Source organism: Diorhabda carinulata, chromosome X (genome assembly GCF_026250575.1).
Source record: "Diorhabda carinulata isolate Delta chromosome X, icDioCari1.1, whole genome shotgun sequence".
In the NCBI taxonomy this organism is placed as follows: Eukaryota; Metazoa; Arthropoda; class Insecta; order Coleoptera; family Chrysomelidae; genus Diorhabda; species Diorhabda carinulata.
Window position 1 is genome coordinate 10,973,586 of NC_079472.1, and position 12,492 is coordinate 10,986,077.

The following is a 12,492-nucleotide window of genomic DNA, read 5'->3' on the forward strand; positions in this document are numbered from 1 at the left end:
GCAATCAAAACTTGAAATTGCCTTCCCATCAAGTTTAATTACTCATTAAGTGACATCTTTTTTTATCGTCGGTTGTCGTTGAATTCTTTTTATTGGCTGTTATAATGAGCACTCAATTTTTCCACGAGATCAGTGCTCCAATTGGGAATAAGGGAGAAGAAGAAAATATAAGGAAACTGATTGATCAGTGGCGCTGCGGCTTTTTTTGTTTTGGTCGATTCTTCTCGAATCATAGCTGCATGAATTATGATCGGAAATAATTTTCAGTCTCACAGATGACGATGAAAGTTAACCACAAAGAAAAAAATAAAGTCGGTAATTGAAATTTAGAAAAAGAAAATAAAAGATTCAGTCCTGTATATTCCCTATAAGGGGGTGATAAAAAGCATTTTTTCTTACACATTTCCTAAATAAAATACGTACTACCACTGCTATCTGTTTCATTTTACATAAAGTACCTGAATTAGGGCGACTAGTGCGAAAAGTAATATTAGGGAGAGCGTGTAGGCTTTCTAAAAGAGGCTATAAAAACAACAATAAACCGACAACATCGCACAATAAACGCCAAATCTAGAAAGATAAGAGCTAAAAGGGAGTACGTCATTATTTTGTGACGAGCTGTATAAAAACAAAAAAGGAAAATATTTTCTACTACTTCAAATTTTATAAAAATGTATAGAAACAGGTTCATATTAAAGTTAAAAATAATATTAATAACATTTCATTAATCATTTAAACACAATTTCTCAAATGTCTATTCATAATATAATAAATAATCAACGACATTTGCTAATAACCTCTAAATAAAGCAAATAGATTCTAATTTAACATACTATTTAGCGAATTATAATTTAAAACATTTTTATTAAATATATTTTATTCAAATATTAGTACTAACTACGGACCTGTCTCCTATAAAACTCTGGATAAAGTAATTTACCGTAGAGATATTCTAACCTTACTTTTCGTAAGATTAAAGTTTGCCTGTATTGATTTCACGAGCACGTTATATCTACGACAGAATGTAATATTTGCAGTCGCTAAACTGACATATTATTTTGATTAAGAAACCGAAAGGTACCGAACAAATTATCGTTTTTCTTCGGACGAACATGACCTTTTATGAAGAAATAATTTGTTTTATTTTAATTTCTCGAAGGATTTGTTTGGAGTTTCTTTTATTTTGAGCGTCAAAATTGTAAATTATAAAACAAAATTTTTGTTTCTATTTTGGTTACATAAGTTTAATGCACCGTAGTAATAAAAATAACTCATGACTCAACATGTTGTCTCCGTATTCAAAATTAGTGAAATATTTAATTTTAAACTATCTCATATAAAAACAAGTGTCTATGAATTTATAAAAAAAATTCTTTGTTTACTAAATACAATTATGAATCCTATAAATTCCGTTCGTATACATACACAGATCAACTTTTTTTATATAAAAAAAAAGAAGTGGTCCGATGAATTTACATTTATCGGCAGAAGAAGATTCATTAACTTGATTTATAACCATGGAACTATTTTCGAATCGATAATTAACAGTGGCCCAGATAAATATTACGCTCAATGTCCGATTTACGTAGATCAAGATTCCTTTGACCAACATTTCGAATTAAAATCACGTGTCATCAAGTAATAAACATTCTAATACGAGGGACATACGTTATTTAAAAAAAAATTTATATAAATCAGACAAAATTTTCATTCTATTTATTTCATTTTTAAGTACATAATTACCTAATTTAAATATATTTACGTTCAAATATTTATTTAACAAGCTTCCTTTGGATTCACGGGAAGTTTGTGGCCGACATTTTGTAATCTACGATGTTACCAGGAGGCTTTTAAAAGTTTTAATATTCAAAAATTGTGAAAAGTCTAATAGTGATTGTATTTTAGAGAAGAATATGTTGATTTTATTACCGCTTAATACTTGACATTGGAATAAAGATTTATCAAGAAAATTCATAATAATAATAATAATAATAATGAAGAAATCTTTTTGTATATTTATTGTTGCTCATATTTCTTCTTCACTTTTCTAACAACGTAATCTTATATTCTACTTTCGTACCTGTCTAGTTTAGAACTATAGTTTATCGTTTTCGAAGTTCGAGACCAATAATTGAATTGTTGATTTCCGTATGCAAAAGAATTAAATAAATAAAAACATGAACAACATTAGAATTAAATTCAATGATTAGGAAAATCGGAAGGAACTAACTCCAAAAAAAAACGATATGAAAATAATCGTTCTCAAAACACATCTCAAAATAGTCCTCTTATTCTTCAATTTAAATTAGAATATCCCTTCCAATATACACGAAAAAAATTAAAAACTTATTTATAAAAATCAAAACTTGTTCCATAATTATAGTTTGACCCTCGTATTTATCCAAGGTAGCATCCGAAATGTTTATGACGTCACTCATGGCAAACTGCGCTCTACATGGTAAATTAAGAGTGACCACAGTGAGTGAATGCTAGTCGCGGAATCGTGTTCTGTTAACAATAATTGAAACTTTGTGTTTTTAATTAGTGTATAGTGTTTAATAAAGGATTTTTTTTCACTATAAGGTATCTATATTTTCGTTAATATCATGAAAGTTCTTTAGATTGAACGTTAATAATTCGCAAATGAAACTTGAGTTATTTATAGAATGTCGTTTCCAAGAATTAAAATAAAAACTAAACGTTTGCTTATATTCAATTTTAAACATATGAGGTTTTGAAACTATTTTAAATTTTGTATTTGAAAAACTCGTATTCACTTTTAAAAAGTATTATTAACAAACTATATCTTATTAGTATTAATAATAATATTTGTCTATATTGATACATTAATAATCAAACAAATGATAAATTAAAACCATACATACTTTGTTTATATTAATAAAAAAAGATATACAATTTTTTTATTGAGAACTGGCAACCCTGGTGTCGTCAGATATATCAGTGCCATCTTGAATTTAAGCGATGAACAAAAACATTCAACTAATATAATGTTTTTGGTTAGTAATTTGTTATTATTTTATATAAATTTCGTAATATAAATATTATTTATCATATATTCTCAGTTTCGTGCTGATTTATATATTTAATCTTATTTTTTCATACAAATTGAAACCAATAGATACCTCGGTTAATTCACAGCTTTTATTCACTTTAATAAATAGTTTAATGGTGTAATAACAACTATATAAACACATTGATAAACAAAATGGTTAAATACATTTTGTTATTGTGACTCTTATATCATTTTTGCGCCTTTTAGTTTCAGATTCATGTCGTAAGAATGAATTATTACATACTACTTGTCATTTTCGGTTATTTTGGCGTCGTACGTTCGTTTACAAGTGAGTAATTTATTTTAATCAAAATTTAGTTAAATATAAAAATATTACAACAAAATAAGGAATTATTTATAATTAAAAATAATGTTTATCACAGAATATGGTAGAAACTGTCAAGATATAGGTTGTCCCAGTACTCAAGAATGTGTTATGAAGACAGACCCCTGTAGTTTTTATAGTAGACAAGGAGAATGTGGTTCGTAAGTATTTCAACAAAAATATTAGTACTTACGAAATATACAGTGTGAATTTCGAAAAAAAATTATTTTAAATCACACTTTTATCAATCACGCGTTTACGAGGGTCGATGGATATTTTTTGCCAAAAATTAATTGGAAATTCAATTTTGTTAGATGATTTGATTTAATGACAGAATTTTTTTTGCAACATATACAATATTGAATAGAAATAATCGAGTTTTTAAATGATTGTATACGAAAAAATGTTTTGAAATAGGAAACTGCAAAATAATAAACGTATACGGGGGAAAGTATATATTTTTTCATCAAAATTTCTTCGGGGGACAAATTTTTTTGTTAAATCAGTGACGTTATTGTGTTTTTCCCGAAATAATGATGGAAATAACTAAATTTTTTGGTAATATTATATAAAAAATGTTTAAAATGTTTCAAAATACCATAAAATAATTTTTCCTCAAATACAGAGGTCAACATAAGTCAGGCAACGCTCTCGAAAAATCGTCAGAAGTCCGGCAACGCTTATAAGTCTGGCAACGCTGTCGAAAAAGATTAAAACGAAACTTGTTTGTACTTCGGACAGTTGTGTCTTTGTAATGATAACACGTGCTTGTCAATCAGACGTTTTTTTAAAATGATTAACCCATACAAGTTCACGCTTCAAAGAACAGTTTTTTTTGTTACGAAACTGTATTTCCCGAATGTCAACAAACATTTCTAAACTCGCCGCTAGCAAATCGGTCATCATTGTGGAAGACGTACTAGAAATTTTAAAAAACGGGCTCTGTTGCCGACGCTCCGCGTTCTGGACGATCGTTATCCGTAAGAACTAAAGAACATATGGAAACTGGCGTTAGTTGAGCAGCCGAACCAATCTATCGAATTTACCGTCCACGCACTTCACAGAGGACGATTACGATCGCAGATTGGAATTTTGCGAGTGGTACCTCGAATGCTGTCAGGATGATTAGCGGTTCCAGCATTCTATTCTATTCTAGTCAATAACTTCGTGTACTGGAACAATCAGAATCCTCACGTCTTCATTGAAGAAGAATTAGCGTCACGTGAAGGGTCAAAGTTATCTGGAAATGCTCAAAGATCTACGAGGGCAAATGGACAACGATCCAACACAACGCAAAAAAGCGTCAATTCGTGCAGGATGGAGCTTTTTGTGTTTATTTTGGAGAATGGATAGACAGACGAGGATTCGTTGAGTGGCCTTTACGGTTATGTGACCTGACACCCTGTGATTTATTCTTGTGGGGCCTTCTCAAGGACCGCGTTTTGCGCAAGAAGACCACGCGCAACTGCAATTGAAGAAGAATTTGAATCTCTTTGAACACATTTTTCCTCTTAATGCAAATTTTTTGCCTGACTTATGCCGACGTCTGTATACGGAAGTAGATCTAATTTTTTTATAGATATCCGACATGCGAAAGGAAAGCAAACGCTATAAGGACATGTAAAACGCACGTTTGTCCCCCTACGCAAGTTTGCCAAATGGATGGGGATACACCGAAATGTGTTGAAAATGCCAATAAAGGTAAACACCATAAAAATTCATATGAAACGGGTACAATTCGTAAAATAATTAATTTTAAAATCGCATTTAAAATTTGCGAAAGCGAAGTTTCGAAAACCACATTATCATCCTCGGAGATCGAACAAAAACTGAAGATGTTGTTGTAACTTGTCCGAAACGTTAATTTATCGACAAAATATTTCTACGATAATTAAACGTATTTTATATTGACTTTTAATATTTTCTGACAGCTGGCCATGTAGGATATGCCACTAGTGGGAATACTAATTATTTATCACAAAATTCAAACAGCAATGGTGGTAATTTGTACCCGCATATTCCGAAGAGCGAAACCACCCCAAGACCCAACATAAATCGACCTGGTAAGTCTATAAAAAGTTGGGATATGTCGAGAAAAAAATTCATTTGTGCTGCGTACCTCGCTTCCCTCGGCACGCAGTACGAGGGTTAATCGAAATATTGCATTTAACACAACTTACAGTCAATTCAGGTGGTTACCAAGGAGGTCGCATTGGTTCTGGTTATCCCGGTGGACAAGTGGGTTCTGGTTATCCCGGGGGACAAGTGGGTTCTGGTTATCCCGGTGGACAAGTGGGTTCTGGTTATCCTCAACAAGTAAATTACCCCCGACAGGCTTACCCCCAACAATCTGGTTACCCGCAACAATCTGGTTACCCGCAACAAAGAAATTATCCCGGATATACCCAAGGTAAGTGTAAAACTGAAAATCACCCCAATTCTGATTTTTTTTTTGTAAAATTTCTGTTCTAAACAAGATAAAAGTGAAAAAGTACAAGATTCTCGTATTACGTTTTAAAAATTAATTTGTGTAACTGATGGCTAATAATCAAAATTGACGAGGCCACTATTGGAACAAAAAAAAGATTTTAAGACACGTTATTATTCATAGTTTATCTATGATCTTATATAGATAAACAAAAAAACAATTTAAAAATAACGTAAAATTTGGATTTCGCTTTTTTAATTTTCCGAAGAAATTTATTTGTTCAGTGTTCAAGATATTTATTGACTTCACCCTGTAGCATTGTCATTAATTTTCTGACTACATGTCAACCGAAACAGTATTTTAAGACGAATTGACTCTTGTACTTAAAGATTTAAATATCAAATTTTTCAAAAAAAATTGATTGAAATATTGGCATTTTTAAAAATTTTATAAATTACTTATAATTTGGTCAAGGACGCTAATAGAACGAGAAGAATAAGAATTAGACACCTCTAATCTAGTACAGGTTTTTTTATACAATTTTTTTTTTGAAGTTACTGTCAAAATAATCCAGACCATCGAAACACTAAAAAAGAAGAATTCCATACAAATCGTTCTTTAAAATTTGAATGTTAATTGTCAAACCAATAAAAAAAGAAGAATCGTTATGGTAATTGTCAAAATAATCGAGGTCGGCAATACACGAAAAAGAAGAAGACTTTACAACAAGTCGTTTCATAAAATTTGGAGGTTAATTGCTAAACTTATTAAACTATGAAAGGGTAGAAAAAGAAGAATTATGAAATAACCGACTAAATAGTTAAGGTTAATAAAATACGAAAAAGAAGAATCCGGTACAACTCATATCAAATTTGGAGGTTAATGATCAAACCAATTGAACTCTAAATAAAAAAGAGAATTGTGAAATCCAAAATTTTACAAAATTTGGACGTTAATTGCTAAAATTATTAAACTCTAAAAGAATAGAAAAAGAAGAATTGTGAAATCATCGCCTAAATAATCTAGGTCAATATAAACGAAAAAGAAGAATCCGGCTCAACTCCTCCTGTAAATTTTGGGGGTTAATTGTCAAACCAATTGAACTCTAAAAAAAGAAGATAAAGAATCGTAAGGTAACTGTTAAAATAATGGCGGCCAACAATACACGAAAAAGAAGAAGACTTTACTACAACTCGTTTTATAAAATATGGAAGTTGAAAAAAATGAATTAGTCACAACTAATCTTGTACTTGGTATTTTTGTGAACTTGAAAAAGGCCAAAAAATGGATAAAAAAGAAGATCTTCTATAGCGTTTTTAAAAGAATATCTGTCAATTTTGTCGTAAACGGTAAAATAATTAAATTAAAACCATGCCAATAATAAACAAGAAGAGGAAGGGACGACTCATAATTTCCATTTTGTCTACGATTTTCTAACGATAGATGTTTTTTTGAGTGAATTTTTTTTATACATTTTACAGGTGCCCCAACACAAAACGGTTACCAACAATATGGAGGTTATCCACAACAAAATTATGCGCAGAATCAAAAATCTTATTCACAATCGAGCGGAAGCTCTGTTTCTGACAAAATCACCAACGGACTAAAATCAATAGGTACTGAAATTATCCAAAAAGCCCTATCTAAAGCATTCTCAAAATAATAAAAAAAAAATATTCCCAACAATACAAAAAATTATTTCAAATTATGATTCAATTTATCAAACAAAACGGAAATATAGTTATTATATGATTATAATTACCTAAAACACCCTATAGATCTACTTTTATATAAAATTGTAGAATCCTCATATACGGGTAATCGAATAAAGTTTCGTGAAAAAAAATATTGTGGAACCCTCGTTCCACTCCTAAGATCGACTCCTAAGTAATCACTCTGTATATATTCTACATATTTCGATTTACTTCAAAATAAAAACTTTTGAAAAAATTGTGGAACCCTCGTATACCGACAATCGAATAAAATATTTTTCCGGATTCTTAAAAAAAAACGATTTCTAAGTAGTCGCCTTGAATAGAAAATTTGGAAAACATTGTGAAAACCTCGTAACCCGATAATCGAATATAAAATTTTTCTAAGTTTCCTTAAATAAATCAGCTTCTAGGTAATCACTCTGTATATATTCGAGATATTACGATTTACTTCAAAATAGAAATTTTTAAAAAAATTGTTGAACCCTTGTATACCGATAATCGAATATAATATTTTCCAAGTTTCTTTATAAAAATCGACTTCCATGTAATCACTCTGTATATAATCCAAATGTTTCGATTTACTTCAAAATAGATATTTGAAAAAATTGTGGAACCCTCGTATAAAAATTATAAATACTTTTTAAGTTTAACTTCTATGTGATCACTCTGTATATATTCGAGATAATCCGTTTGGGGTTTCGTTTTTTTCCGTCTATATACGAGGGTTGAATATAAAATATCTTTGAGAAGAAGACAATAACTGTATTCCGTTTTGGTCTGATAAAAAAATTATATTTAATAAACAGAAATATTTGTTTCAGGGCTATTCTGTATTATATTAACTAATTTTTATACGAAATTAATTAGTTATTAAAAAAAAGTATTAAAAATATACCTGGACCTGAGAAATTTTTCGATGTAAGTAGGTTACTTGTTGTGTACGACGCTTTAGGTGGTAGTTTCGCACTTTTTTTTATTTCGTTTTAGCAGAATAGCCCTATTACATGGCAATAAACACGTAATCAAACCCGGCTTTTAAATTTTTCCCCTCGTATCTTTTTTCCGTCTCCTACACTATTACAATAACCTATTTATATTTAATACCTCCTGTATTCTAGTCAATCTACTAACATTTGTTCTTCAGTTTTGTGATTTTTTTTTATTTTCAACCCTTATCTTATTGTGTTTTTTTTTCTTCAAGGTGGATTTTTTAAAAAACTGGGTATCAACTAAAAGGAAACAAATAAAGCGTTATAATATGCAAATAGTTCTCGTTTAATAGTTTTTTTTTATTTTGTATAACAGAATTTTATTGTTTATATACATAACCAAATAAATTTATTATTTATTTGCGTCGTTTCACTTTGTGCTGAACTCCAATATGTCCCCCATTTCAGGATAAAATGGAATGTGCATCCCATTTTCTCATTAATGGCAGTTCAAAGTTCAAAGATGTCAGTTTATTTCCCAATTCAGCTGTTACATGTCGTAATCGAACTGTTGAATATTTAAAAAAGAAGAATAATTATAATCCTATAGTTCTAAATAATATAACAATGGCTTTCTTTGATATTGAATATATATTTTAGTTTATGAAACCAAACGACTTGAATTATTTTCCACTCGAGTTGCTCTATATCGAATCAGAACTGCTTAAGTTTACAAAACCATAGAATATACCTATACCTAATCAGATGTCAAAAAAAGGAGAATTAGAACTCTATGCTTCAGAATTAATTCTACGATGACGTACGATACGAATTATGTATTTATTTTCATTTCGTTATTAATATAAATTATTTAATTCGAAATATTTACAATTCGATAGAATTTACATTCACTTAGGAATTGAAAAAAGTTTCACAACTTTTAATACAATAAAATTAGACCGAATAACCCAAATAGCCGAGACTATTTGAATAATAAAAAAGAGGATATTGTCAAAGGATGCCAACTATTAGTTTTCCTTTTACGACGCTTTCTCTTACCGATATATATTCTGTGGTATTACAAATTATAAATTAAGACAGTAAATGTCATTATAATATATCGTTTAGTTGTATAATAATGTATCTATCTCTAATAAAACAACAATATCATATAACTAGAAATAGAATACATAACGAAGACCAAGATGGAGGAATACCACAAAATGATTCTTCTAAAAATTTAGTCCGGTCGCTGGTGGTTGGAAGGCAAATATCAGCTGCTGTAACAAATGGCGGATATAGCTGCGATTTCGGTTCCTTAAAATATTTTCTATTGTGTGGATTAGGAGGAATTTTATCCTGTGGGATAACACACACAATGGTAGTACCTTTAGATTTAGTAAAATGCAGAATGCAAGTTGATCCTAAGAAATATCTAAATATTTCTAACGGTTTCAAGATTACCGTGGAAGAGGAAGGAATGAGAGGTTTAGCTAAGGGGTGGGCGCCGACTTTTTTCGGATATTCAGCCCAAGGTATGTTCAAATTTGGTTTGTACGAAGTATTCAAAGTATTATACTCGGGAGTGCTCGGTGAAGAATACGCTTATTTATACAGAACGTGGTTATACTTAGGAGCCTCCGCCACTGCCGAATTTTTCGCCGATGTAGCACTATCTCCAATGGAAGCAGTTAAAGTCAAGATACAAACTGTACCGGGTTATTCTAGTACGTTGAGATCGGCGTTTCCCAGGATATACGTCGAAGAAGGCGTTAACGGTTTCTACAAGTCTTTGGTACCGTTATGGATGCGTCAAATCCCGTATACAATGATGAAGTTTGCTTGCTTCGAACGTACCCTCGAAATGCTTTATAAATACGTCGTACCGAAACCTAGAGAACTTTGCAGTAAACCTGAACAGTTGGTGGTTACTTTTGCCGCGGGTTACATAGCGGGTATTTTTTGCGCTGTCGTATCCCATCCAGCGGATACAGTCGTAAGCAAATTGAATCAAGCGAAAGGGTCTTCTTCGGCGGATGTTATAAAGCAATTAGGATTCGTCGGGTTGTGGAAGGGCTTAATTCCTAGAATTGTTATGATTGGTACGTTAACTGCCGCGCAATGGTTTATCTATGACGGTTTTAAAGTTGCATTAAGAATGCCGCGACCTCCCCCACCGGAAATGCCGGAGAGTCTTAAGAGGAAATTTAAAAAAGAAGATTAATAATCATTAAAATCATTTCTATACCATTAGTTTTATATTTGTTGTTATATGCGTTAATAAATATGTAAAAAATAATTTTTATAATTAATCTATATGCTATAACGATACATATTTACAAAAAAGAAATTTAGAAACATTAATTGACGAGTTATTTTAAAGTTGGCAATATACGAAATCATGAAATTCAAAAGAACGGAATATGTCATACACGAAACATCAATATTTAACCGTACGATATTTTGTTGGAACATAAAAAGGTAAGGACGAAAAGTGATTGTCAAAAATTTGTATTTCTAGATGGTTTTTCATAAAAAAATATAAAAAAAGGTTTTTATTTTTTTACTCCTATTGATAAATTCAGCTTGCAAACTATAATATAGTTGTTTATCAATGAAAAAGTAAATGAAATAAAAAAAATGAAAATTTAGTTATTCGATTTTCCGTAATTTTACTACATTCTATTTATATAAAGTTTAAAACTTCAACCTAACTTGTAGTTATTGCTTTTCGAGCCTTTTTTGGTATTATCTTTAAACTTCCCTTCGATAATGTTCAATATTGCTCCCATTTTCATTCTAAACAAAATTGTGCTTCAATAAAACACAATTATCAACAAACAATATTGAAAAAACAACCATTTAAACACAATTATTATTTAAAAAAAAACATTAAACAATAAAATAGACTCGAAAATCCTCATAAACACAAAAAAACAAAAAGCACAAGGAATGTCACCAAAATATAAAAAGAGAGCTGAAATTCAATCGTATACAAATCAATTTAGACTAGAAGAAGAAAACAATCTCTATTTTAACTTTAATCATGTTCAAATTAGCGGCGCTAGATTTTTACGTAAATGATTATCACTCAACTCAAATAAAAATTGATGTAGAACCAATAATTTGTAAATTGTACAGTAAATTTCACAATACATATGTATAATATAAATCTACTTACTGACGAATGGAAATACCTTCGGGTTTGAACTTTTTATTATTTTCACACGTTTTCACTATACACATTGTTTCCACTAAAAAAAGATCACATAATAACTACAGCGTTCACTAACTGACACTTATAAACGAAAATAATCTGTGACCAAAACACAAGCACGTTGCCTCAGAAAAAAATTTTAAATACGAAATGCACTGAATCAGCTGTAACAACAAACACAACATGTTGCCAGTTGAGACATAATCAGCATTTCAACCTAAAATTATTAACTTTAAATATTGGTAGTATTTGTTTTAATACTACTTTATTAAAACAATCCCTATTTGGGACGAAATGCGTATGTTAACATAATTTGCTTGATAATCTGATCATTTTCACACACCCGCGCTATAATTTCATGACAACTGTTATTCATGAAAAAATCAAAATGGAGGCTACCGGCGATTCTCGATATTATTCTACCCTCTATATCAATACTAATGAACAAATCTAATTAGTAAAATCTCATTAAAAATAAAGATCAAATTTTATATATAAATGAATGTCAGGTAGAATTTAAAAATCAATAATAGTTGAGATTATTCCAATACAAAATTAAATCTATTTTAGCAGTGTTAAGGTACAGGCCACAAAACTAAGCGAAGAAGAAGAAAATCCCGCAGGTCCGTACTATAAAATTTCAACTGAAATATTGAGAAATATAGTTGCTTTGAATTTTTCGTAGATCCAAGCGCGGATCCAGAGGAGGTCATGATCCCCCCTTAATTCTTATTAATTAACATGGTTTTTTGTTTCAAAGTCGATAAGGAATTGAGGTTTAAAGTAAAAATTGCGTAAAATTCGT

At 30.3% G+C, this 12,492-nt stretch overlaps 3 protein-coding genes across 4 annotated transcripts in view; 2 read left to right on the forward strand and 1 right to left on the reverse strand.

Annotated features, from left to right (window-relative positions):
- The window catches only part of LOC130901128 (voltage-dependent calcium channel gamma-5 subunit), an 87,050-nt gene extending 74,973 nt beyond the window's left edge, over nucleotides 1-12,077 (reverse strand). The window contains exon 1 of the mRNA XM_057812233.1: nucleotides 11,652-12,077. The gene's annotated coding sequence lies outside the window, so the exon portion shown is untranslated. The remainder of the gene's footprint in view (nucleotides 1-11,651) is intronic.
- Nucleotides 2,437-8,889, forward strand: LOC130901130 (uncharacterized). Of its 2 annotated transcripts, XM_057812236.1 has the most exons (9): nucleotides 2,445-2,583; nucleotides 3,281-3,362; nucleotides 3,457-3,559; nucleotides 4,978-5,099; nucleotides 5,330-5,461; nucleotides 5,581-5,808; nucleotides 7,308-7,442; nucleotides 8,363-8,459; nucleotides 8,743-8,889. In XM_057812236.1, exons 2-8 carry the CDS (start codon nucleotides 3,302-3,304, stop codon nucleotides 8,413-8,415), a joined length of 834 nt encoding a protein of 277 aa, XP_057668219.1. In that variant the 5' UTR covers nucleotides 2,445-2,583; nucleotides 3,281-3,301; the 3' UTR covers nucleotides 8,416-8,459; nucleotides 8,743-8,889. The 2 variants fall into 2 exon arrangements, with proteins under 2 accessions (XP_057668221.1, XP_057668219.1); XM_057812238.1 differs by lacking the exon at nucleotides 8,363-8,459 and having other exon boundaries at nucleotides 2,437-2,583.
- On the forward strand, nucleotides 9,571-10,801 carry LOC130901129 (phosphate carrier protein, mitochondrial-like). The gene has a single exon (XM_057812235.1). It carries the CDS (start codon nucleotides 9,609-9,611, stop codon nucleotides 10,692-10,694), a length of 1,086 nt encoding a protein of 361 aa, XP_057668218.1. The 5' UTR covers nucleotides 9,571-9,608; the 3' UTR covers nucleotides 10,695-10,801.
- Nucleotides 12,078-12,492: the final 415 nt, after the last annotated feature.